The sequence below is a fragment of the Paramormyrops kingsleyae genome, chromosome 18 (assembly GCF_048594095.1).
Source record: "Paramormyrops kingsleyae isolate MSU_618 chromosome 18, PKINGS_0.4, whole genome shotgun sequence".
Classification (NCBI taxonomy): Eukaryota; Metazoa; Chordata; class Actinopteri; order Osteoglossiformes; family Mormyridae; genus Paramormyrops; species Paramormyrops kingsleyae.
Genome location: NC_132814.1, coordinates 26,433,959 through 26,459,363, shown reverse-complemented (window position 1 = coordinate 26,459,363; position 25,405 = coordinate 26,433,959). Strand labels below are relative to the sequence as shown.

Genomic DNA, 25,405 nt, shown 5'->3' with positions numbered 1-25,405 from the left:
AAACATTCCGCATTGACAATGCAAAGCACAAATACACAAAAGGTACAAGTGTATAATATGACAGAAAGCTCAACATTAGTTTTATTGCACTGTATACATAAAGAGCAATATCACATACATATTGCAGTGGGTATATTATTGTATTATTCTTTTTTTCTGTTGCCCATTCAAAAAGGGGAAAACCCATTATCAAATAACTTGCCCTCTCATACCCCAGTCCTGAGCCATTTTTTTGTGGTATTGTGATGTTCATCATCCATCCATCTATTCTCAGCTGCTCATCTGGTTCTCCGGGGCCGTAGTTTAAGCAAAGATGCCCAGTTTACTGCCATTGCTTTTGAATCAGTCCTGGATGCCACTCATAATCATTTTCATCCTTGCTGTTTAAATTACTCATAGACGGGTTTGTGAGACATATTAATTTCTAACTCATTTTTTAACTTTATAATTATTATAGTATTTTATAGCGAAAAAATCATATTGTGATATCTGAAATTTTTCCAATACCATGCAGCCCTAGCCTAAACGTCTGTGACCATGTTTTTTAACAGCATGAACAGCTGCAACTGTGGCAAAAACAGCAGGCTAGCAACGAGCTAAACACAACTTGTCCCACACAAAATTTCCCCAGCTGGAAACAAGCAACAACAATGTCATGGTTTGAGAGGCAAAGGACTCAAGGGCAGGCATTGGGAGAATGCAAGGGGCTTTATTAAATCAAAACTAAACAGGGACTGAAAAGCAATAGGACCACGAGGGATCCAAAATGCTACGACTGGGACAGGGAAGAGCACAGACGACACGAAGTTAGGCGTTAATGACCGGACTGGGGATGACAGGAAAACAGGTATTTAAATACAAAGACTAATGAGGGGTAACAAGCAGGAGGCGTGGCTTATCGGGGGCATGTTAGCGACGAGACAGGAGGGTCTGCATGGCGGATGTGGCGGGCAGGACACAACAAACTAAATATCTGTGTAGGAGGAAGTGAGATGCTACCAAACAGACCAATCACAGTTATTGCGGTCTGTGTCGGCGTGACGTGCAGTTGCATTTCTGGGGAAGTACACATCAGGCTACAGTGTAAGGTATAGCATAGGATATGCAGTTATGCCATACCTACAGTGTAGATTCTACACAGAAGTACAAATCAACCTTTACAGATGCTGATCCTCAACCGGAACGCTTCAAACTTGACTGAAAACTGCCCCAGTGCATGCTGGAAGTAAGTACTCAATGAAGCCAACAGGACCACATCATCTGCAAAAAGCTGCAAATACGATCCTGAGGTCACCGTCCAGCCCTTGACTGCACTAAGAAATTCTGTCCATAGATATTATGAACAAATAAAGGACAACCCTGGTGGGCCCTGTGACTGCAGGCCTTGCACCCCATACTCTCAAAGTGCCCCCCCACAGGATCCCCCAAGGGGCATGATCATATGTCTTTTCCAAGTCCACAAAACACAAGTGCACTGCTTGGGCAAACTCCCATGAACTTTCCAGTCTCTTTGTGTGGTGGAAGAGCTGGTCCAGTGTTTCATGACCATTGGTTGGACCCTCCTCTCCAGTAGCCTGGCATAGACCTTCCCAGGGAGGTTGAGGAATGTGATCCCACTATAATTGTAACACACCCTTCCATTCCCATTGTTAAACATTGGGACCAGCACCCTCATCTGCCAATCCAGAGGCTCTGTCCCTGATCCTGTTGGGATGTTGAAGACGCGTATCCCGTAAGACAGCCCAGCAACATCAAGAGCATTCAGGAACTTAGGACAAATCTCATCCACCCCCAGAACCTTTCCACTGAGGATTTTTTTTGTATTACCTCAGTGGGCTCAGCCCTAGTGATGGGTGTGTCCTCCTCCAAGTTCTCTGACTCTACTTCCTCCCAGGAAGGCGTTTAAGTGGGATTCAAGAGGTTCTCAAAGTGCTCCTTCCACTGTCTGAGTATATCCCCAGTTGAGGTCAAAAGCACTCCATCCCTGCTGTAAATAGCATGGGCAATGCCCTGCTTCACACTCCTGAGCCACCTGTCAGTTTGCCAGAATCTCTATGAGACTAACCGAAAATCATTTCCCATGGCCTCACCATGGAAACTGACAGCATTTTTTTCTTAATGGCTTCCAAAACGATAAAGATCTTATCCCAACATTAACCCTGTCCTGCCCCGATCGTCCACTCCTTCCGTGTGCCACGCCCCCTCGTTAACCTCGTGTGGGATCCCCATGTGATCAGCTGTTTCTGGTTGTTGTCATTAGTCCTCTGTATTAAGTCCGCGTTTCAGTTTGTTTCCCCAGTCCGGTCATTGGGTGCGTTCGACTTGCTTACAGCGCGGGCTTAAAGCAACGCATTCTGATCCTGACGCAATGCATTACGGTTAGATGCATTGCGACCTCTCACCCGGCTGCACAAACTGGAATCGCCTCCGTGACGACACACCTTTGTCCTTATTGGCTGAAGAGTTTAGTTACACGCATGACGTTTGTATCCCAGGCAGTTCCGATGCGTAATCTGTTATTTCTCCCGAATATCACGTAAAGCAGTGAAAACTGGTTTTCAGTTAATTTACCTGGTAAAAATAAAGTTTAAATAAATGACATAAATGCTCTAATAGTACACGTAAGTTAGTGGTTTATTTATTGTTAGTTACTGTAATGTTGCGCTGCTTTATTTGGTTAATCGTCCAGTCTGTGAAGAAAGCATTCAAGTAAGAATTGCGTTGTAGTATGACTGATTTCCTGGCGCGTACAATTTATATTAGGTCAGCGTTCACGGTTCTGATGTAAGACAGGAAACAGCAAAACAAAAGGCCAATGAAAACATCTTAGCACCTTTTAGGAACACTTATCCAGCCATCCTTTTGTCATTTCTAGGAAAGTACAAAACTTTCCCTAACCCTAACCCTACCAAAGCTAGAGGTTCCGTCATTTCCACTGCTCTCATTCTTTCTTTTGGTAGCTGTTTGGTAGCTAAATTAATGTTTGGCAATCTCCACATTTCATGTGTATGAAATAGTGGTTGCCAATACGCTGTAATTATTTAAATTAACTATAATAACAAGAATAGTTATCTGAATAATACCCAGCCCTGTTGATCGTCACTCAAAAATACAATATATGAATTCAACACTAGAGGGCAGTAAAGCTCATTATGCTTATTCCTGCTGTACAGTACAGAAAAATAGGTATTTTCCCTCAGTTCATCTGTTTTTAGATGCTTATCTGATCAAATCCTGCTAAAACCCAAGAAACATCAAAAAGTCTGTGCAATGCATTACGGTAATCAGGTACCCTAAAAAAACCTGAAATCATGTTGACACATAAGAGCAGAAAAACACAATGACATCCTATCTTGCAAAGAAAACCTCTAGGTGGCAGAAGATGAAGAAATTAGACTCCCGGAAATGGTGGAAAGGGCGGCCTGAATAAGCACTGAATTCTACCGTGATAGTCAGGTTTCATAGTTTGTGACAGGGACACATTTGATTAAAAAGTTATATTACCAAAATCAGCATGATAATAATCTTTATTACTGGTCAGACTTGTTCATAGTATTTTCGCTGATTTTTTTTATATTTTCTAAATGAAAAGGCAAACAATTGTTAACCATTTTTGCCCTATAAATGGATTAGACTCCCCAGCTGAAGTGTTTATGTCTTGAATCCAATCAATTCCTTACAATTAAACCTCACTGTCTGATCTCCCAAAACCTCAGCTATGAAGTTTATACACAATGTAATACATGCACTCAGGTTATTCCTAACAGCACATTTTTAAAATGGTCTTATATAAACCTCATAACACCTGTGTTAGCTATAACTAGCATTCTATTATAGCACTGCATGGTTAAATTGAGAGAAATACAGTGTATATTGTGGTTTATTATGCTGACTGGTTGATCAACACCATTAAAATGTACCAAGCTGAAATTAAGATGTCAAAGTAAACAATCATGCATATGTGTTGATAATTTAACTACTATGATCTTTAAATCCTCCATCTGTATTCGTTGCAGATCCATAGTGTAGATAAAGCCACATACAGTTGGATTGTAAATACAAAATGCACAATTGAGTTAGCAGAACATACGCTATTCAGTCTGGAGAAGTTAAGCTTCTTCTGGGAAGGCACATGCAGGACAGTTGATTTCAATACTCAAGGCCCTTGGATGATCAGAAGAACCTTCAGCTTCAAATATGTCACAAGATAAAAATTGTGTTGAGTTGAACAAAAAAAAGCTTAATATTTTAGTGCAGCTCATAAATGTTCATTTAGAACTTTGAACAAAGAAACAAGTCTGATGTATTTTAGTGGCGGTTTATTTCTTGATCAGCCACACGTACACATGGAGACACACTGCACACAAATTGCCTATGGCAGCATTAGTTTCAGCTATTTGCTAAATCCATTTAAGGACAAACACATCACAAGACACGTTACAAGTAGAGCGACAAGAAGACAGGCGTCTCACACGATGGGTGTGAGGCACTGCTGTGGAGCTAAAGCTCGGGGTTGTGGTGGTGTACATTACACCCCAGTGCCATTGTAGCTGCCCCTCCAACTACATCTGCCCGTCTACGTTTTATGACCCTATGAAACTTATGCGAGACCAAGTGCTTGACTACGGGTGGCTGGGCAGAGGTCCTCTTCAGTTGGCCAGGGGGCTCCGAAACTTCTTGCCTGCAAACCGGGCCTTATCTCCCAGCTCCTCTTCAATTCTGTCCAAAAAATACAGTGTTAGTAGTGATAATAAATATTACTACTACTACTACTACTACAACTACTACTACTACTACTACTACTACTAATAATAATTACAAAACCAGGAAAATTAAACAATGAACCCGCCTACAGTGGTTGAGTTTTGTTTCAAAAGTTCTCTTCACATTTCCTCACCTGAGAAGCTGGTTATACTTGGCCAGACGCTCTGAGCGGCAAGGGGCACCAGTCTTGATCTGGGAGATAGTGGGGTGGGGGGGGGGGGGGGGGGGGTGAAATCAAGCATTAGCTGGCTGAACCCTCTCATTTACAGGATGGAAAGCAATATCAGATAGAACTGCACCCCTGTTTTACAGTAAAGGCCAAAAAACTATGTATGGCAAACTGTAATATCACAAGTACCTGGCCTGTGCAGAGCCCAACAACAAGATCAGCAATAAAGGTGTCCTCTGTCTCTCCAGAGCGGTGGCTGACCATCACACCCCAGCCATTGGACTGTGCCAGTTTGCAGCTGAACGGAAGATACCATGTTAGTCTGGCAAGCAAAGGGAACCTGATTCAGGCTGAAGTGGAGTAAAGGAAGAGACGGGGAGGGGGGGCGGGGACCTACGCCTGTAGGGATTCCGTGACGGAGCCGATCTGGTTGACCTTAAGCAGCAGGCAGTTGCAGGCCTTATCGGTGACAGCCCTGGCAATGCGCTTCGGATTGGTTACAGTCAGGTCATCACCCACCACCTGGATGCTGGTGCTGCCGGTGAAGTTGCTCCAGGCCTGCCAGTCATCCTGATCAAAGGGGTCCTCAATGGAGACCACTAGATGCAGTGACAGGGGTGGGAGAGAAGGGTATTAGCTAACAAGGCTACGGAAACACCAAAACACAGCTTTGAGAGGCTAATGTTGGATGGAAATAAATTAAGTCTGTAGCATCCCATTGATGCAATGAGCTGGATCAGCCAACCTGGGTAGTCCTTGACGAAGCTCTTGTAGAGATCGGCCAGCTGGTCAGGGGTGATGTAGCGCTTGGGGTCATCGGGAGACTTGAAGTCCAGGTCGTATTTGCCGTCCTTGTAGAACTCGGATGCTGCCACATCCATGCCAATGACAATTTGGTCCGTGTAACCTGCTTTACTGATGGCATTCTTCAGCAGCTCCAGGGCTAGGAATTAAGATTACATGGAGCTAAATATGGTTTCTGCATAGTACAGCTGTTAGTATCGTTACCTAGGAGGTGAAGCTACCCAGGTTTCCAAGCCACTACACCTTCCTAGCCAAAGTAAAACCTCATCAATGTGAGCATCTGGACTGTGAAGTTCCATTTCAGTCCTTTAGCCACACGCATATAATTTCATTAAAAACACACACACCAGTCCAAGGAAGCTATCTAAAGGGAAGAGTACAACTTCCTTTATGACTGATTCCCATTTAATCCTGCCGAGTTGCTCAGTATGTTTACATGCACAAGCTTTTTAATCGGACTACTGTCCTTGTCCCAGTATACATGCACGGGAGGGGATTTAATTTATTAACTAACATTTGTCAGACTCTGCAACAATAGGTAATAATATGGCTCCTTTCAGCTTGTTAGTACTGGAATTTACGTTAACGTGTATTTACCATTGCAAAATAGTAAATTAACTATTTTCTAATATTTATGTAACCATTAGGATTCCAAAGGGAATACACTTTGCAAATGGGATTCGCATCTTATAAAAGGTACAGTACAGTATGTACATAAAAAGGAACGTTTCCATAAGAAAGCAACATTAAGGGATTTTTTAACTGATTTATATTGTATATCTTGAACAGTTATAAGGACCAAAAACACAGAAGAATCTTGACTAAATTTTTCTTACCAATTTTACACTTAAAAGCATGAAAACTTTGAAATTACTACGAAAATTAAACAAACACTTCTGTAGGGTTTTCCGAGGATTTCGCAGATATGCAAAAAAATCTCAGATGCAAATAAGTTCGGTTCCAATGAAATTTTCGCGGATCTGTGAATTTGCGAATCACGAAGCGCGAATGCACGAGGGCTGACTAATATACTATGACAGCAAGGTATTGGAAATTTTTCAAATACTGCAATGAGATTTGTTGTCATAAATACTGAGGTATTTATGAAACAAAAAAGGACTTCTACATAAATTTCTCGAACTCGTCTAGGAGTGATTTAATCAGCAAGGATGAAAATGATTATGATCGTCTCAGAGAATGCATGCAGTGGAGGTAAACTATAAACTGATTTTTAAACATATACTAAATAATTTTGAAAAGGAATAATAATTAAAATTGCAAAGACAGGTAAGTTTTTTCCCTATGCCTTAAACACCCTGCGCTATAATATCTGTGCCGAATTGAGGGCAAGGAAAAGCCGGATCTGAATCCAGCTGACTAGTAATGTAAGAATTGCATGTGCATAACATGCGATGCTGGTATTAATATCGCACGTCGTCCAGCCCTGTAATATACTAGCCATTTTCTGAATTCAGTACAAAATACCCGCCTCGTGTTGTGATGTCATTTGGTGCCGGTCCCAGTTTTACGCCAGTGGAAAACCAACACCTTGAAGTACCGTACTTTTGGTACCTGCTACAATGGAAAGCACCCTTTAATTGAGCTGTGAATTAGACAACTTTACAGTGTGGTATGGTTACAGTCGGACTAACATATTTACAAGTATTTTAAAGGTCCGGTTTTAGTTGGACTAACACAATAATTTGATTTTCTTAGTGTGCATGAAAACATATTGATTGTGCTTCAGTTAATGACCATGCTTTTATGCTTCTGAATTCTTGTTGGACACAAAATGGCTGTTTTCTAGGATGATATCTAAAGAGTTACTAACCAGCTCAGCAAAGAGCAACTTCAGCTGATTTTAATGACATCTCCATTGCGTTAAAGAAACCTTAGGCGTTAATGGGATTTAATTTGTTTCTTACAAAAATATTGCTGAGCTGCTGTCAATTTCAACAGTTTAACTCTGTGATGTCCTGAGTGGATACCAAAGATAGGAATCGGGCCCAAATCAATCCTGGTATTTCTTTTTTATTTGATCGGTATCAGCTACCACAGCCTGATCCAAACTCAAATCTAATTTCCCAGGTCAGCCTATTTTACATGAGTTACACAGATTCTGCAGTAAGCTTGAGGTGCACGGCTTGTAATTACAATCTATCGAGATGCTAGCCATGTGGAAATTCTTTAAACTGGAAACTCAAAAGTAGGTCAACAGCTACCTGCAATGTTTGTGATGCCATCCTTTCAAGCAGAGGTAGTCACAGAGTGTTGTTTAACACAACAAATCTAATTAGGTACTTGGAGAAACATAAGGAAGAATACTGTGAAATTGCAAGCCTTACTCAGACAAAGAATGCATCCACACATACTGTATGTGTAGCCTGTGTAAAATTTATTTAAAAAATCAATAAAAATACTGAATGGATCAGGGTGCCAAAAAAGTGGATCGAGACATCCCTGTTGGTAAATACTTAAAGCAATTTTAAAGGTTAAATTAATGTGTACAATATCCAGAAAAGAAGTCTCAAAGAAACTGTATTTTGAACATACCTCTTTCTCACTCATATAAAATGATCTTTTTCTGTATTTTTTTGCCCATCCACGTGCATGTACACACACACACAGGTTTGTAATTATATCTTTGTGGGGACTCTCCATTTATTTCTATGGGGAAAGCCCTAATCCCAACATGACGACCTTAACCCCTACCCAGCCTTAACCTCACCCATAAGTAACCAAACAAAACACAGTGGAAACCGCTTATAGTGATCACGGTTATAAGGATCAAAAAGCAGACAGAACCATTCATGTACAAATTCTGTTTAAATAATTTGCTTATAGTAGTCAAGTAGTCTGCTTACATTGTTAATTTTGGGTCGTTTTATACATAAGTGCAAAAAAATTAATTATATATATTTTTTTACATGTCTACTTTGCCTTGGGGTAATCTTTCTGCTTCTGGCTAGCTAGCTGAGGCTAATGCTGTGTGCAAAGAAAACATGACAGGAAAAAGAAAGTCATTCTCTCAATGACATTTCATGTACTAGACAATAACATCTGAATTATATCAGTTCAGTAATTTAATTTGTGCAGTACTGTAATTTGAAAAGTGTGAAACAGCTGTATTGTATTCTGAACGAGTCAAAATTCAGCAAGTAGTCCGTTTTATGACCTTATATCACGGGTGTCAAACTCCAGTCCTGGGGGGCCAGAGCCCTGCACATTTTTGGGTTTCCCCTCATTTAACACACCTGATTCAACTCCTTGTACTATTTACCACACAACTCTTAAGCCGAATCATTTGTGGTGGAACAGGGAAAGAACTAAGCTATACAGGACTCTGGCCCCCCAGGACTGGAGTTCGACACCCCTGCCTTAAATGCATGTTATAAATATACAAATGTCAATTGGATGGAAATGTGCCCGAGATGTAAAGAAAAAGGAAAAAAAAAAGTTGGTTATAGCGATCATTTGTTTATAGTGATCAATTTCACACAGACAGGCATAATTCACTATGAACGGTTTCCACTGTATGTCTTTTGGCAATTTTTAGGTTTTTGATTGCAGTCACAGATTTTTATGAAATTGAATTTTCTCTGGGGACTGAAAAACTCAACAGAGTAATGTATGTCTGGACCACACGCCCACACACACACACAGGTCACCTAGAGACCCCTTTGCTCACCTTCCTTGTTCTCCAGGATGTTCGGCGCAAAGCCACCCTCGTCACCCACATTGGTGGCATCTTTGCCATATTTCTCCTTGATGACATTCTTCAGGTTGTGGTAGACCTCAGCTCCGATGCGCATGGCCTCCTTGAAGTTGGCTGCACCCACAGGCAGGATCATGAACTCCTGCATGGCCAACTTGTTGCCAGCATGAGAGCCGCCATTGATCACATTGAAAGCCTAGTGATCAGATTGATAAACCAATTACAACACCTAGGAACACCGACCAAGCACTGCAGCATTATGAAGGAATAAATGACACCATAAAAACAGACGTTCAGTGGTTAACTTACAGGTACTGGGAGAATGACGTCCGGATTGCCAGCAAGATCAGCAATATGGCGGTACAGGGGCACACCCTTCTCTGCTGCACCGGCCTTGCACACGGCTAGAGAAATGCCCAGGATGGCATTGGCTCCAAACTTGGCTGCAATTCAGAGGGCAAGTAAGATCAAATCTGCCATTTATAAAAGTTATATGGTCGCTTAGCCAATTTGCACCGATGTAATTACAAAGGGCTTACACTTGTTTTCAGTGCCATCCATGTCCAACATCAGCTTGTCTATTTTCTCTTGCTCCAGGACTGACAGACTCTGAAGGTTAAAGGGTCAGTGATCAGCGCAATAAACCAAGTCCAATAAGCCCAATAAACATTCCATTCAAATAAGGTGCTCATCCACATTGGCTTCATCTTAGGACGTTCCACTGCCTATGTGCCAATTACTACAACTCTTGTTTGTTACTACAACTGTACTTCACACACAATCTGTCCCATATCTTTCATATTTTGGTTTTCAGAGGGACAGGACTCCCAGAATTATTCAAACCACTAATGCATGGATGGAAGAAAGTTTGGTCCAGAACAGTATTCGTCATTTTAAACAGACCATATTTCAGACACAGCAAACAAACAAATTAGCACACTCACTCACACCAGCTGTGTGACGGATTTTTCCAAAGGGAATAACTTGTGCTTCTAGTAAAAGGTGGACGGTTAGTGGCAAATGACAAGGATCAATATTTCAATATTTAAAATGTTACTCTCCCAGAGTCTTAAGATAAGAGCATAACACCAACAGCTATAGTATAGGCTATAAACTTTGTATAGTAATGGACATCTTTCAGTGTTAGAAACCACAGAAGCTCATACCTGGCCAACCAGAGCAGGTGCAATTGTTTTATTGATATGCTCAACAGCTTTTGTGACACCTGCAAGGAACAAGCAAATCCATCACTAGCATAAAGGGGTTAGGAACATGCTGTGCAGGCAGGTATAGACAATCACAGAGAGCTGGCTGTTACATGCAGGCAGGGGGAAGCCAGCTCAATAGCTTACAATTTACTTCACAAAATTCCTTCATGATGCAATCTGAATATCTGTTTTCCCCCTTTTTCTGTGATTGCCTGTAACAACTAAGATTAGTTAGAAATCAAACCACGACCATTTCACATGCATTTGTGAATATGCGTGTCTCCTGAGCCCATTTTCCCCCCATTCCTGTTAATCCTCACACTCCATTACCTGATTACACAGAGCTGGTGCCAAGAATTCATTAACATATGTAACGGCTCTTTTCACTCCTGATGGAAAGGACAAGAAAAACCGACTGAAGGGGAGAGTAAAGAGGTATGTAAAGATGGACCAAAGGTAAGACTGAAGAAACAGGGGTTGAAGCACCATTCAGGCACAGGAGGAGTGAGTTTAACCCTCCGGGGATGAGGGCATGGTCGGCGATGCCACGTGTCTTTCTCGTGTCTTTCAGTTCATAACTCGCTGAAATCTTATTGTAGAAACATGACAAAAAAAAAAAAAAACGCTGACTAAATCCGTAATCTGTCTTCTTTTCAAAACGTCCATTGTTGGAAGTATTATAGTTTTCCAAATTAGGTTAAATAGGCAAAAAAGTAAACCATGTCACCTTTCTTTGTTTTACCTGCATCGGGGGCGTGTAGTACCGCCCTCACGTGAAGATCGCTATCCACATTCTAAATAGCCGCATCACCGCATATTAAAATCGCATTCGCATGGTAATTTGATGAATGCCGCAATGATGAAACGCGATCCAGATACATCCCCATCGGGGGGGGGGGGGGGGGTGTAATGCTGAAACAAATTTTATGATATTGAATGAAATGTGTGACCATGCCCCAGTCAGTGAAAGTGTGTTCCCTACCCCTAGTCCCCAAAGGGTTAAAGGCATTTAGACTTTTGAGTCCCTAAATCCGTATAAATGTTAAAGACATCAAATCTTTGCTTCTACAGTCTATCCGTATAAATGTTAAAGACATCAAATCTTTGCTTCTACAGTCTTAAGTTTTGAAGCCCAGATTGTCTAACTGGATTTTTGAAAATACCCTAATGTGGCCCAAAGCATCAAACATAACAACATAAGATATTTACAAACAAGCGGCCATTTGGACCATCAAACTCAACCAATAGCTCAGATTTGTTAAAATCTTATCTAGCTCTGATTTAAAGGAACCCAAGGTTTTAGCTTGCACTACACTAACAGGAAGACTATTCCATACTCTATACACTGTGCAAAGAAGTACTTTCTCAAATTCATTTTAAAATGTTCTCCCACTTAAAATGTTCTCCTGCTTAAAACATTCCTCGTTTGTTAAAAGTAACAAAGTGCATCCAGAAAAAGCAGTTTGACCTGATGAGCTCTCAGGGGTCCATGTGGAGTGATGAAGAGGGAAGAGACGCACCTTTTCCCAGATAGCGAGTCTTGTCGTTGTCTCGAAGCTCCAGGGCCTCGTAGATTCCAGTGGAGGCTCCACTGGGCACTGCGGCTCTGAAAAGTCCTGGAGAAGAATAGGAATCTGTTAATGTAGCCATGCAGCACGGGACGTGGTCACTGAAACACTGAAATTATACTCAGGGCCACATCCATCTGAAAGCCAAGTGGACTGGAAGACTATGGAAACTTGTGATGATTTTCCACTGCCACCAATAACTGAGCTATACCCAATCTGTACAAAGAACTGAGGGTTTTCATGTGTAAATTATATGAGCCATACCCAAGCTAACAAGGACCTGCTTAGCAGGGTCGAAAATGACCAAACGCAGTAGTCACCGCCACCTGACCGGACGAAAGGCACCAGTGCTCTGTGTTGATATGCATAGATTATATGAAGAAAATAGGACATATTCTATTATTAGTAGTATCACACATCACAATACATTTAATACATTCACAATTAACTCGGAACCTGAAAATTTCCAACCTCCTACTTCAAAAATTGCTACAGAACAACTGACTGGAATAGATTCATAATGCAAATACATGCAAGTGAATGCTAATTCCGATAGCATTTGGTGCTGACATAATACAGCCGCTCTCACAGACATGTCTGCAGAAGATACCATATATTAAATCATGATGTACCCTGTGTGAGCAGTAAACAAACATCTGTTCGGCATCATGTCACTGTCACTCTCCAAACCCGACAACGCCTTTAGCGAGCTGACCGTTCTACAGTGGAAAATCAAAGCGAGCTGGAACCATTATGTAACGAGTCTCTCTTCGTATGGCTTGGTTCCTGTAGGCCAGTGGAGAAAAGTGCTTGTTACTCAGTTTTCTACCCAAAAATTAGTAGTTCCTGGTTTACCCCTGTTTTCCTGCATCTATTTACAATGCATGGGAAAAAATATATACAACATTTTTATTCTTTCAATGTAAAACTTCAAAAAAAAAAAAAAAAACAACCTATCAACTTGTCCTTTGAAGCTAAACAAAATGGAACTTTTCCAATGGATGAATGAACATTCTCCCCTAAAACAAACATTCAGTGTGGCCACCCATTGGCGAAAACACCAGCTGCATTACTGGAAAGACTAGATATTAGTGGAAAGTTATCAAAAAAATGTGGTTCATGCAGTCAAGCATGACCATAGCAATACAAGGACTGAATTTAATTTAATGCAAGGTCAGCCTCCTTTATACTCACAATTACTATTGCTAAAAACAGGGATCAATGGGATGTGTATTGTTTATATCAGGGGTGGCGAACCTGATCCATGGAGAGCCGCTGTGGGTGCGGGTCTTTGGGATGGCCTCTCAATCAGCCAATAGTGAAGCAGTGGTTCTCAACTGCAGTCCTGGGAACCTTCTGTTATTGGATGACTGAGAGGTCATACCAAAAACCCGCACCCACGGCGGCTCTCCGTGGATCGAGTTTGCCACCCCTGGTTTATATGAAATGCCTGCCTGTTCCTTCCAGCCATGGGGGACTAGACACTAGCTGGTGGTACACGATACTGGCCCCTGATGTAACAGAGTACATTTGGCTGCAGGAGCGTTTACAATCCAGGCAGTGTAATATAAGCCTGGCTATTTATACTCCTTCACTGCCAGAAGCTCTTGTTTCCAGGCTACTGTACCACAGTGAAGGAGAGAAAGCAACTGACAGACTTCTAAGTCTCTAAAGGGCTGCAGTCAGGGTTAGGCTGTCAGACTACAGAGGTCACTCTCAGGTAACTCAAAATATTCACGTAAATGCAAATCCCTTCCTCTCAAAATACAGACACACACTCTTCTCTGTAAATATATCAGGTTATACAGAGTTCATTAAACTTAATATTTCACATTAAACGTTACAGGGATGTCCCAATCCATGCGAATAAAGGTAATTTAACTTCAAAATATCTTTCATGAATACATCTTCAATGCTACATGAAATAAAAGTAAAACAACTTTACAACACAAACCTGTGCACGTGTATCTTCATTTACAACATACTCGACCATATTGTATTCACCAACGCAAGCATGATGTAGACTGAAACTGTACCTATGGTATTTGATACTAATCTTCAATATACTGAATTAAATGTGAATTGATGTTACCCATATAAGGCAGTCAAATGCATTAAAATAATTTGTTTTTAAAGCAGCCATAGTCCTCGCACTGTTATAGCTCACGTACAAGTATTTCATAAGTGAGTCATTTTGTATTAATTGTCACACTGCAGCGACTATTCTTAATAAAAAAAAAAGCTAAAATTTAAAATTAAATTTTCCCAAATTTGGGTCTGACACTCATGACAGGCTGCAATGCATGATGGTCTAGGTTGACACATGTAGGCTAGAGCTTCTGCACATTACATATTGGTTTTCCTTGCGTAAATTTTGTAGTGAAAATTATCGTGAATGGAAATTTAGTTAAGAATTCCAACAGCACTAACAAATGGTTGACTCACTATACAGTGGATTACAGAGTAGATGAGCAAACCAAGATCTCATAGATCTTATTTATTCCTTTTAGGCATGTACATTTACAAAAAAGCTGTTTTCGAACCATTTCTTTTTTACAACTTTTTTTTTTCTACAGACTTCAGTGCAAAATGCAAAAATAAAATCTCAAAGCAAAACTGAGATCATGCTTATTGCGCCATCTAGTGTTAACGTTAATAAATGATTTCAAGCCATGGCGCACTGTTACACCTCTAGGCAGTACAATAGTTAGGGAAATCCATCATTGATGTTAATGGTGGGCGATATGACCTCAAATTATTATCACGGTATTTATCACTTTTTGGACGGTGATGGCATTATATCACGGTTACTTGTTTGCAAGTTTTGGAAGGAGTAACATGTCCCTTTATGTAAATTTGAAAAACATTTTATAATAAGTACACTTTAAGATGAGTATGGGCAGTTTTATTTCGAAAAGACATAAAATGTGTTAAAGGTAATGTTTTCTCATATTTGTTTTAAAATTGTCAGAGCAATAAGCTGCTTTTCCAGTGTGAGCATGAGTTTGAAAGCCTGAGTGTCACGCCAGATGCGTGAGAACTGGCAACCCTGAAAATGTACATTTTTTGTTTCACGTGTTGATTTGTATAAAAATAACATTACTTTATACAGTTTGTCAAAGTTTAACTTTTTTACCAACAATCACCAATTATCCACTTCCATTTATCCAGCATTTTATAAAATACTGAGTTTGAAACCTTTACAGCTGTAGGATTTCAGGACAGAGCAGCCGCTTTCTTAGGAACATTAGGGCTTTTTCTTAGATTCGCTGCTGTTATTAACACTAATGGCACATTAGCGCATACAGTGCTTGGAGTTAGACATTCACTGATATGGGAAACAGGCAGTTCTAGTGTTAACTGGGTAGTTGTGCCTTTCACCACACACCTTATATAAAGGCAGCAACGCATATGTATGCTGATTTGTTTTATTTTAATTTGATACTATATATTATATAATACCAGGTTATTTTGTTTAATGTGTATAATTGCATAAAATCTGTTTATTTTGAATTTGTTAATTTGGTATTGCAACACTTTGTCGGAGTGTGTGTACGTTTAATAGAAAATTGACAACGCAGATAAACCGGTTACATATACTGTTTTACAACAAGCATTTAGATTACAAATGAAGCTTTGAAGAAAATAAAATGCTTTATTTTTATAAATATGCTCTTGTATAATTAAAATGCTGAATTCTCGCTGTGTTAACGGTATAGTGTAAATCCATATCGTGGCGGACAATCACACCACCCACCCCTACTTGGTGTATATTAAAAGGCATTTAATAACCCTTCCCCCCATACAGAAAACCAGAACTTAGGTGTTATACATGTACATGCTCAATTCCTGACCAATCGTACCTTTCTTGGTGTAAAGGTCGACCTCCACGGTGGGATTACCACGGGAGTCGAAGATCTCGCGGGCATGTATCTTGAGGATCGACATGGTGGTTTTCCTGAAAAAAAAAGCAGCAGAAGATTAAACTAATGCGGTCAGAAAAAAACACATACTGTACAAGTCAATACCATGGGGATTCAGATCTAATAATAAGGATGACATTTTCAGAATATTTTGTTGTCAAGAAAATGAGTATTACAACATCCTTGTGGCCTGGGTAGCGAATATAATGCTGCCAGTTTTCAAGCACTGTGGTTTTGCTAAATTCATGGATGAGATGTCAACCGCATATATAATTTAAGGAAACTTTTAGGGTTTAGTCTTTGCTTTACTGGAGACACACTATTCCATGTTATCTCTATGTATGACAAACTAAAATGGTGGCTCTTGCCAGGTTGGAACCAAATCATTTGCCCCATTGTTTGCCTCTGGCTCTATGAGACAAATAAGTGCAATTCATTGTCATAAGTGGATTTCTGTAACATCTCTTATTTCTTTAGATAAACAAATTAAGCCCTTTGGAATGTTGAGATGAGGTTTTAGTGTCATGGATTTCTAAAACTTCTTTGGAGAAAGAACACAGACAAACAGGAAGAGAAATTAATCTATCAGCCGCTCCTATAGCAGGCTGGCTGGGTCTCCTCTCCAGGGTATCAGGTCACTTGAGAGTCAGATGAGGGACCAAATTTGTCCGTTCAGCAGAGATCAGGCAGTTCTGCCAGATGCACAACTAATGTGAATGAGCCAAGCCCCCTGAATGGCTCAGGCAGTAAAAGGTATCTCCACCACATTGAACAACAACGACACACTTACCAGTTGGTCTTAAAAGAGCTATGATTAATCTTAAAAACCTATTTTACTAAGTATTTTACAAATGAAACTCAACCGAATAGCAGAACGTCCCCGAGTGTATGGTGTCATATCGCATTATTACACATTTATAGTAATGTTATCAGTAGCCATATTTCCCCGTCATTTCGGTCTTATTTTTCTCGTCCAATGAATCAAAGACCGCACCACCGCATCTCCAACTCAATCGCCTTATGACTCAGGCTCTTCCGTGGCACCAAGAGAATGAATCAGTGCGTGTGCAGAAATCTCCATTTTACTGCCTTCTGAGTCAACACGAATCTTCGGGACTTCCATCTCCATGGGTATATATATTCAGTGCTGTGGAAAAAGCTTGTTCGCTTGACGTCGCATTAATGTGAGAAGCCGGTACCGACAGGGCACAATTCACGAGCTTTCTACCCCCGGAGTCGGGAAAAACGAATCGACCGGATTATTGACGCGAATGACCTTACCGGTGTTACCATATTTGACAGTGAACAGACAGTCCCAGATAGATTTACGTGATTTTAAAGCACATGGTAAAGAACGGAATTAGCACATTCGTTATTTTCACAATTCAACTGCGTTTAAATCATAATCGAAATCCATTAATGTTACAAGGTTATTATTTATTATAATAATGTTCTTCTCGTTTATAGCGGCCTGTTGATGGCGTGTTTTGGATTAACTGAGCTAGGCTTGTTAAGGCTGGTTACCTAAATGATTTTATTATTAAAAATGCTGCATCAAGCTGAACTAAAACTACTCTTCATATGTTTAATTAACAACCTGACATCTTTGCGACTCTACACCGTTTCAAACACCACGCCTCCGTTTATATCGTAGATCTTATACTGTAGCTAAAGTGTCAACCGGTTTCCAGCCATTGGGTCATCACTTTTATATACTACAAAGACATTTAACTTAGCATATATAATATATAGCAAGATGAGTAAAGTTGCTGCTATCTTATGCTACTGTAACAATACGAATTAGAACTAAGATGGAAATTTTACGCTAGCTAACAGCGTTTCCTGTTAGTGGGATAGCTGTGTAAGTGTACTAGAAGGTCAAATTTTCCAAGGTTATATTACGTCTACTAATGAAACTTTGAATCTGGATAAAATTTTCGGGCTTGTATCGTTAAAAAGGCATCTACACTGAATTAAAACAATAACCATATTTGGTTTGATTCCTGCTCTCTGACAAAACGTGGAATAGATAAATAACATGGGATAATCTGTTGACAGTTATGTATATGACATATTGAAAGTGTAGAGACAGCACCATGTTTAATTTCTTACCTTAGCAAGCGTGACACCTCTACGGGGTTAAGGAGGCTGGAGCTGCACGTCTATCTCAGGCTGCTGCAAACAGAGAAGGCACGAGACGAGAGCAGGAGACAGAAATGATCAGACTTTCTCGCCATTTGATTGGCTCGGTTACGTCAGGCGACACGCCCATATACGGTGCGAGAGAATCAGCACGTTCGCCACTGCAGGCAATATTTTCCACTGGGGTGATTTTTTAAGGCAACAGTATTTTTTCTTCTACTTTTTCTGTAATATTTGAGTAATAGTATGTAAACATAAAATATGTAGTATGTTTTACTGGCAGTAAACACAAGTTTGCGACGCCTACTCCTGTATGCATGTTGTGCGACAAACACCATGACATTCAATACGTGATTCGAATCAGGGAAACCACCTGTTAAAGGGCCAACTATTGTCTAATTTGTCTACTTTTTGCAGACCGGCAATTGGAAGTTTGTGCTTAAATCTTTGTTGAACCCAAATGTCTGTGCAACGTCGTTCCGTGTTCAGTGAAACAAGGCTAATGTTTAGATTTTGGGATGTGCAAGTCATTGCACAGTCGTAAAAATATTTACAGATATTTACGATCAATTAAGTGCTAAACACCGTGGATTACCAGCAGATACCTTGGGCTTAAATTAGCCGTCATTCAACGTCGCAATTTTGCGATGGAGCTTTCAGCGTTTGAAATTTTATTGCGTAACAGCACATTATACCGCTATCCTCAGTGTAGTATGACGTGCGTTCCGGAAATGGTTAGTGTACGTGTCTTGTGCTGCTTCCAAGCATCGTGAATATCCGACATACCGAAGGGTTTGTTTAAAGCCTGTTTTTCCCAGAATAATGCATTTGAATAAACAATATTAACGGTTGTACATTTAAAATGTCTCTTTTAAAACGACCACAGGATAGAAGGGCGAAATGCATATGACAAAAAAATACGTCTAAAATGTTTTGCCGTCAAATGAATCAGATTCATAGGGTACAAATACTAAAAACATTATGCAGCATTTTCGAAGCTTAGGTGACTTGTCAACTTTATGATGGAAATGGGTTGTTGCTCTTTCTTGATCCTTATATAACCTAATAGATACCGCCACCTAGGGGCAGGAAAATGGTAGAGCTAATACAGAAGCTACTAAAAAGATCTATACTATGGAGGACGTCGTGACAATATTCAATGAATAAATATATGATTATAATATGTGTTTAAATTGTTATTTATGATACCGGCAACCATTAAAATTTTCTGTCAAAGTCACTCATGAAAATCAGTGGGCGGGCTCTGATTGGTTACATTGCAAATTAAATCACAGAAGACTCATTTATAACAGCCCTTTGACTCTTTCGTCCTGGGGCTGTATACATCCAAAATCCTAATTCAGGCACCAGCTCATTGGAACTCATGTTATTTGACTCATGTTACTTTGAAAACTCACATACCAAAAGGGTTTATTCTCAGAATTACAGCCAGCTTATGGTGAAAATTGACATTCAAACTATTTTTTAACTTTGTAGTTGTGTTTGAATTGAGTTACAGTGGTATCTCAGAACTCAAACTTAATCCGTTCAGAACTCGGGTTCGAATCCTAAAAAGTTCTGATCGAATTTTCCCCATAAGAAATAATGGAAAACCAATTCATTGGTCCCCGGCCCTAAAAAATTACACCTAAATATCTTTTTTTAGCATTTAAACACAAAATGAACAGGATAAAACAAGAAGAGCATTTTTTTTCTTAATGGCTTCCGAAACGATAAAGAATGTACCCCAGTACTACCCCTGTCCTCCCCCGATCGTCCGCTCCTTCTGTGTGCCATACCCCCTCGTTATCCTCGTGTGGAATCCCCGAGTGATCAGCTGTTTCTGGTTGTTGTCATTAGTGCTCTGTATTTAGTCCACGTTTCAGTTTGTTTTCCCAGTCCGGTCAGAAGGGAGGTGTTGCTGCAGTATACGTAAACGAAACCTTGCAGGCAAGGGAGCTCACGGTTAAAAATGAAAGTACAAAAGATTTATTATTGTCCAAAGAGCAAAGTCCAAAACAGAAATATACAATGTTAGGAAGGCTAACTTTAATGGTATGAGACTGAAACAAGAAACCGTAAACTGTTGAAGAGGCATGGGAATTTTTTAAAAGCACATTGTTACAAGTGCAAGAGGACTTCATACCTGTTTCTAGCAAAACTAAATCTAGGAAACTGCAACCAAGGTGGGTTACTAAGGAAATTAAGAATAAAGTCAGGAGGAAAAGGGCTCTGTTCCACAATTGGAAAATAACTAATGATTTCAAAATAAAGCAGGAGTATCTAAATCTACAAGTTGAGTTAAACAACATTAGACTCTCCAAGAGGAATGTAGAAAGGAAGATTGCATTGGAGGCTAAGGATGACAAAAGGTTCTTCCAATATTTTAACTCCAAAAGAGCTCTAAAAGCTGAAATCACTAATTTGCAGGATAGTAAGGGTTTTATAATTGAAAATGAAATTGATATAGTAAATGAGTTTAATGATTATTTCACACAGGTGTTTACAGTAGAGAACATGAGTAGCTTACCACCATTTAGTATGAATACAGTGTTGTCTATGACCAATATACCTGTATGTATAACTGAGGCTGATGTGGTACAAAGCCTAGCTAAGCTCAAAATAAATAAATCGCAGGGCCCTGATGGCATCTTACCTATGGTTTTAAAAGAGATGAGGGATATTATTAGCCAACCTTTAACTCTAATATTCCAGAAATCGTTATCTGCGGGTGTGGTACCTTCAGATTGGAAGCATGCTAATCTAACACCCATATTCAAAACAGGGGATAGAAGTAATCCAGCAAACTATAGGCCAATCAGTTTAACTAGCATTACTGGAAAAATAATGGAAGCTATAATCCCAGTGAAAATGGTAGATTATCTGGATTCAAATAACATTCTGCGGGATAGCCAACATGGATTTAGGAGAGGTAGATCCTGTTGAACTAATTTACTTGAGTTATTTTAGGAAGCTACACAAGAAATTGATCACAAAAAGGCCTATGATGTGATCTACTTAGATTTCCAGAAGGCCTTTGATGTTGTCCCCCACAAACAGCTCCTGCTTAAGCTCAAAGCTGCAGGGATTTTAGGAACTGTAGCAGCTTGGATCGAAAACTGGTTAACGGATAGGAAGCAGCGAGTAGTTATTAGAGGCACAATGTCACAGTGGGCCTGCGTTCATAGTAGGGTACCGCAGGGTTCAATTTTAGGACCACTATTGTTCCTAATTTACATTAATGATATTGACACCAATACATACAGTAAACTGGTTAAATTTGCAGATGACACCAAGGTGGGTGGTGTAGCAGATACTGATCTAGCAGCAGAGAGGCTACAATGGGATCTTAATTTAATTAGTGACTGGGCTGATACCTGGCAGATGAAATTTAACATAGATAAATGTAAGGTAATCCATGCAGGGAGCAGAAATATGAAGTACAGATATTTTATGGGTTCCATTGAAATAAAGGTAGAATCAACACCTCCAAATCCGAGACCATGGTCCTCAGCCAGAAAAGGGTGGAGCGCTCCCTCCACAGGGTGGCTGGGCTCTCCCTTGGAGATAGGGTGAGGAGCTCGGTCATTCGGGAGGGACTCAGAGTAGAGCCGCTGCTCCTCCGCATCGAGAGTAGCCAGATGAGGTGGCTCGGGCATCTGGTCAGGATGCCTCCTGGACGCCTCCCTGGTGAGGTGTTCCGGGCATGTCCCACTGGGAGGAGGCCCCGGGGAAGACCCAGGACACGCTGGAGAGACTGTCTTCTGGTTGGCCTGGGAACACCTCAGGATTCCCCCAGAGGAGCTGGATGAAGTGGCCAGGGAGAGGGAAGTCTGGGTTTCCCTGCTTAGACTGCTGCTCCCGCAACCCGACCCAGAAAAGCGGTAGAAGATAGATGGATGGATGGCCAGCTGGGGAAGTGCCATCAATGCAGGCCTTGGCAAACACCTGAACAAACCCATGAGGAAGGCCAGGTCCATCACGAGACTGACCCTGGACTCATTGCAGGAAGTGGCAGAGAAGAGGATATTGGCAAAATTGGACAAGATTATGAACAATTCTGCCCATCCCCTTCAGGGGGCGCTATCCGGAAGCACATTTAGCCACTGGCTCATTCCACCCCAGTGTGCTAAATCTCGTTACTGGGGATCATTCCTGCTTGCTGCTTCACACCACAATGCTTTCTCTTGACATGCCACTCCTGCACCACAGCCATAACCCGTCTGGAAGCATCCTCTCTTGTTACAATACAATCCAGTGCTTACTGTTCTAACTGCACATAATTTATTTGCACATAACTATTACTTGTACTTTTAAGTATTCATTTTTTTGTATCACATTCTGTGTGTCTGGCGCTATATGTATGTTTGTCTGTGCACTATGGTGTATGCACCAGAATTTCCCCCTGGGATCAATAAAGTTAATTATAACGTCATTGTAGGCTTTTGAATATGTGTGCTTTCATTGACATATTACTGCCAGGAGGGGGTGCTCAATCTCTACTATGCACACGATTTCATCACAACACAGAATGATTTCAAAGAGACACAAACCAGTTATAAACTACTCTAAACACCTGCAGATGCCTGTCAGTTTACAGCAGATTCACACACAGCTCAATAATGGTTACTTTTGACTGAAGTAACAGTATGGATATACAGTTGAACCTCAGTTCTCGAACTCATTAGAACTCGAATTTCTTAAAAGTCGAACCAGCCAGTTCGAAAAAAAAATTACCTAGAGCTCGATTTGAATCTCAGAAGTCAAACCGTGAACGCCGACCTAAGATAACTTGTACGCGTGGGGAAATGAGTCACGCGGCATGTCCCTCAGCAGAAACAAAGGGTAACGCTTCAGTCTCAGCCTCGCATTCACTGTAATAGCACCGTGCATGTTTACACTAACTGAATACATATATTTAGACAGTAAAAATACATTTAGACAATGATGGACAGTAACAGTAATTATTATTATATAATAAGATACATTTAAAAACAAAGATTTCTTATTCATTATTTTAATATTAATAGTAAACCATTAATACGTTTAATTATAATAATATTGTTCTGCAGAGTGGGGACGGAATGGAGGCAAAGACGCAGACGTCAGGGTACGGGGTTAAATTACGACTTGAGTCATTTTCAAGAACTTCAATTACATTTTCAGTAAGGGACAGGTCTCTGTTTATTAGCAATAGTAAATTTTTAACTTCCGCATTTCTCCAGCATACAACATATTATTAGAAAAAAAAAGCCGCCTATTACTTAGCTAACTCACTGTGCAACACAGAGGTTTCTCAACAGCTATATCTGTGTCTACTGGCTGTATTTGCACAGATGGTGAAAAGTCATGCTATTTACTCTAGATGTTTTCAACAAATGGTATAAAAACAACTTTATTATTAAGTTAAGCAGTCTTTTAGGCTAAATTGCTTATGTTATATTGTTTACACTACAGAATGTTTATATTGAGTACTTAAACTTTGCAAAAAGTCAGAGCATGGATTTGGTCACAGTTTGAGTAAAAACAATTTTGATTATGCTTAGAAAAATATTTATTTTAGGGGACTTCAGTGATATTACTTCTATGCAAAATTTGATGTGATTTTATGTGGCTATGCTTTACTTACCTCTTGCAGTCTTATCTGTATGGCCCATGTGGAACCCTAGCCAAGCTGTGCACCCGAGTCCCCCAAATCCTTTCCAGGATCTGGGGTTAATGTACTTATTTATAAAACTGGGTTTTCCCACTGATTTCCATTCCGCCACAATGGGTTTTGGATCCTGGTTACTAGTTGCCCACCCTTTTTTGTCGCTCAACTCTGTTATTAGTGATTCCCAACTGTAACTCGGCACTTGAGTCTTTCACCACCTCAGCTACTTAGCTTACCGTTAGTGCTCTAAGTCCTGTCAGCACTGAGTACTTGAAGCTATACTGGCAGAAGAGGGATGGACTGTCAAGCCAGAATGCAGGTCATCTGCTGCCTGGGGTGACCCATCCTGCCTGTGACCTTGTACTGTACTTTTGTCATCTTACACCCCATAAGTAAAACGTTCTCAATGTGTAATATGGGTTTTTGCAATAACAACAACAACAAAAAAGAATACATTGTAGAAATTTCAGCCGGAGACCAGGTTAGTATATGAAGACAATATTTTATTTTCTACTTGGACTAACAAAACTAAAGTAATTCACCTTTGCATAAATTTGAACTGTTCAAACAGGACACACACACATCACAGACAGGGAGCACAGATGAACAGTATCTCAGGGCAGTTACAGGGCCTTCAGGAGGAGTTGGATTACTTTCAGTCCCGATTCATGGTATCTGGGCCCAACTGATACTCTTTATCTTACAATGTCAAGGTTGGGAAGGAAAGAGGAACAAAACTTGAACAGGGTTGCATATCACAGCTGCATGGCTTTAGCATACTCTAGTGTGGGTGCAAGCAAAAACACCTCTTATGAGAACGATTTATGGCTCAGACACCCCTAGCTTACAGCAATGGAATTACATTGCTGTAAGAACAATAGTCAAGAACAATTTAGAATGTGCTTGGATGGTAGGTTGTGGATTGAGATGTGCTAGAAAAGGATTGAAATGCTCATGGTTAGTGGATCATCATCTTCACAATGCATCTCCTGGTCAGGGTCACGGTGCGGATTACCAGACAATTCTCTTAAATGCCACAGACTCTACCTCATTTTTTTTTTGGGGGGGGTCCCAGGTGTTCCCCAAGTCAGGTAGGAGATATGTTCGCTACAGCATGTTCTGAGTCTGCCCTGGGGCTAACCAGTGAGGCAAGCCTAGACAACCACTCTGGGAGCCAAATAGGTGGCATTATTATAAGAGAAGATCTCACAGATATCAGCTGTGCCTTGAGGTCCCTATCGATCATGGAACTTCTCAACCACAGAGAGTGTTTGTACTTGTGACCTTATTCTTTTGGTAAATACTCAAGGCTCATGACTACAGGTAAAGATTGAAACCCAGATTGAGAGGTGAACTGTGGGCCTTGACTGATGGCTTTGTTCTTGCTTCATTTCCTCGGAATGCCTCAATGCCTGTTAAAGTGTAGACACCAAACTGGTTCTTCCGTCAGCTTCACAAT

At 40.5% G+C, this 25,405-nt stretch overlaps 1 protein-coding gene across 2 annotated transcripts; it reads right to left on the bottom strand.

The window, feature by feature from the left end:
- Window positions 1-4,304: 4,304 nt before the first annotated feature.
- On the bottom strand, window positions 4,305-18,392 carry eno1a (enolase 1a, (alpha)). Of its 2 annotated transcripts, none has more exons than XM_023795918.2 (12): window positions 18,264-18,392; window positions 16,092-16,186; window positions 12,181-12,276; window positions 10,991-11,049; window positions 9,992-10,061; window positions 9,762-9,895; window positions 9,426-9,648; window positions 5,679-5,876; window positions 5,331-5,532; window positions 5,123-5,231; window positions 4,898-4,956; window positions 4,305-4,719 (listed from the first exon to the last, which is right to left on the bottom strand). In XM_023795918.2, exons 2-12 carry the CDS (start codon window positions 16,174-16,176, stop codon window positions 4,650-4,652), a joined length of 1,305 nt encoding a protein of 434 aa, XP_023651686.2. In that variant the 5' UTR covers window positions 16,177-16,186; window positions 18,264-18,392; the 3' UTR covers window positions 4,305-4,649. The 2 variants fall into 2 exon arrangements, with proteins under 2 accessions (XP_023651686.2, XP_023651685.2); XM_023795917.2 differs by lacking the exon at window positions 10,991-11,049 and adding an exon at window positions 10,619-10,677.
- Window positions 18,393-25,405: the final 7,013 nt, after the last annotated feature.

Bases quoted from the DNA above. Each gene is read 5' to 3' on its own strand.
- eno1a (XM_023795918.2), bottom strand. From the start codon at position 16,176: ATGTCGATCCTCAAGATACATGCCCGCGAGATCTTCGACTCCCGTGGT. The intron at 9,896-9,991 runs GTAAGCCCTTTG...TCTGAATTGCAG, and splicing joins GGATGGCACTGAAAACAAGT to CCAAGTTTGGAGCCAATGCC. The intron at 5,232-5,330 runs GTAGGTCCCCGC...TCTTCCGTTCAG, and splicing joins GTCACGGAATCCCTACAGGC to CTGCAAACTGGCACAGTCCA.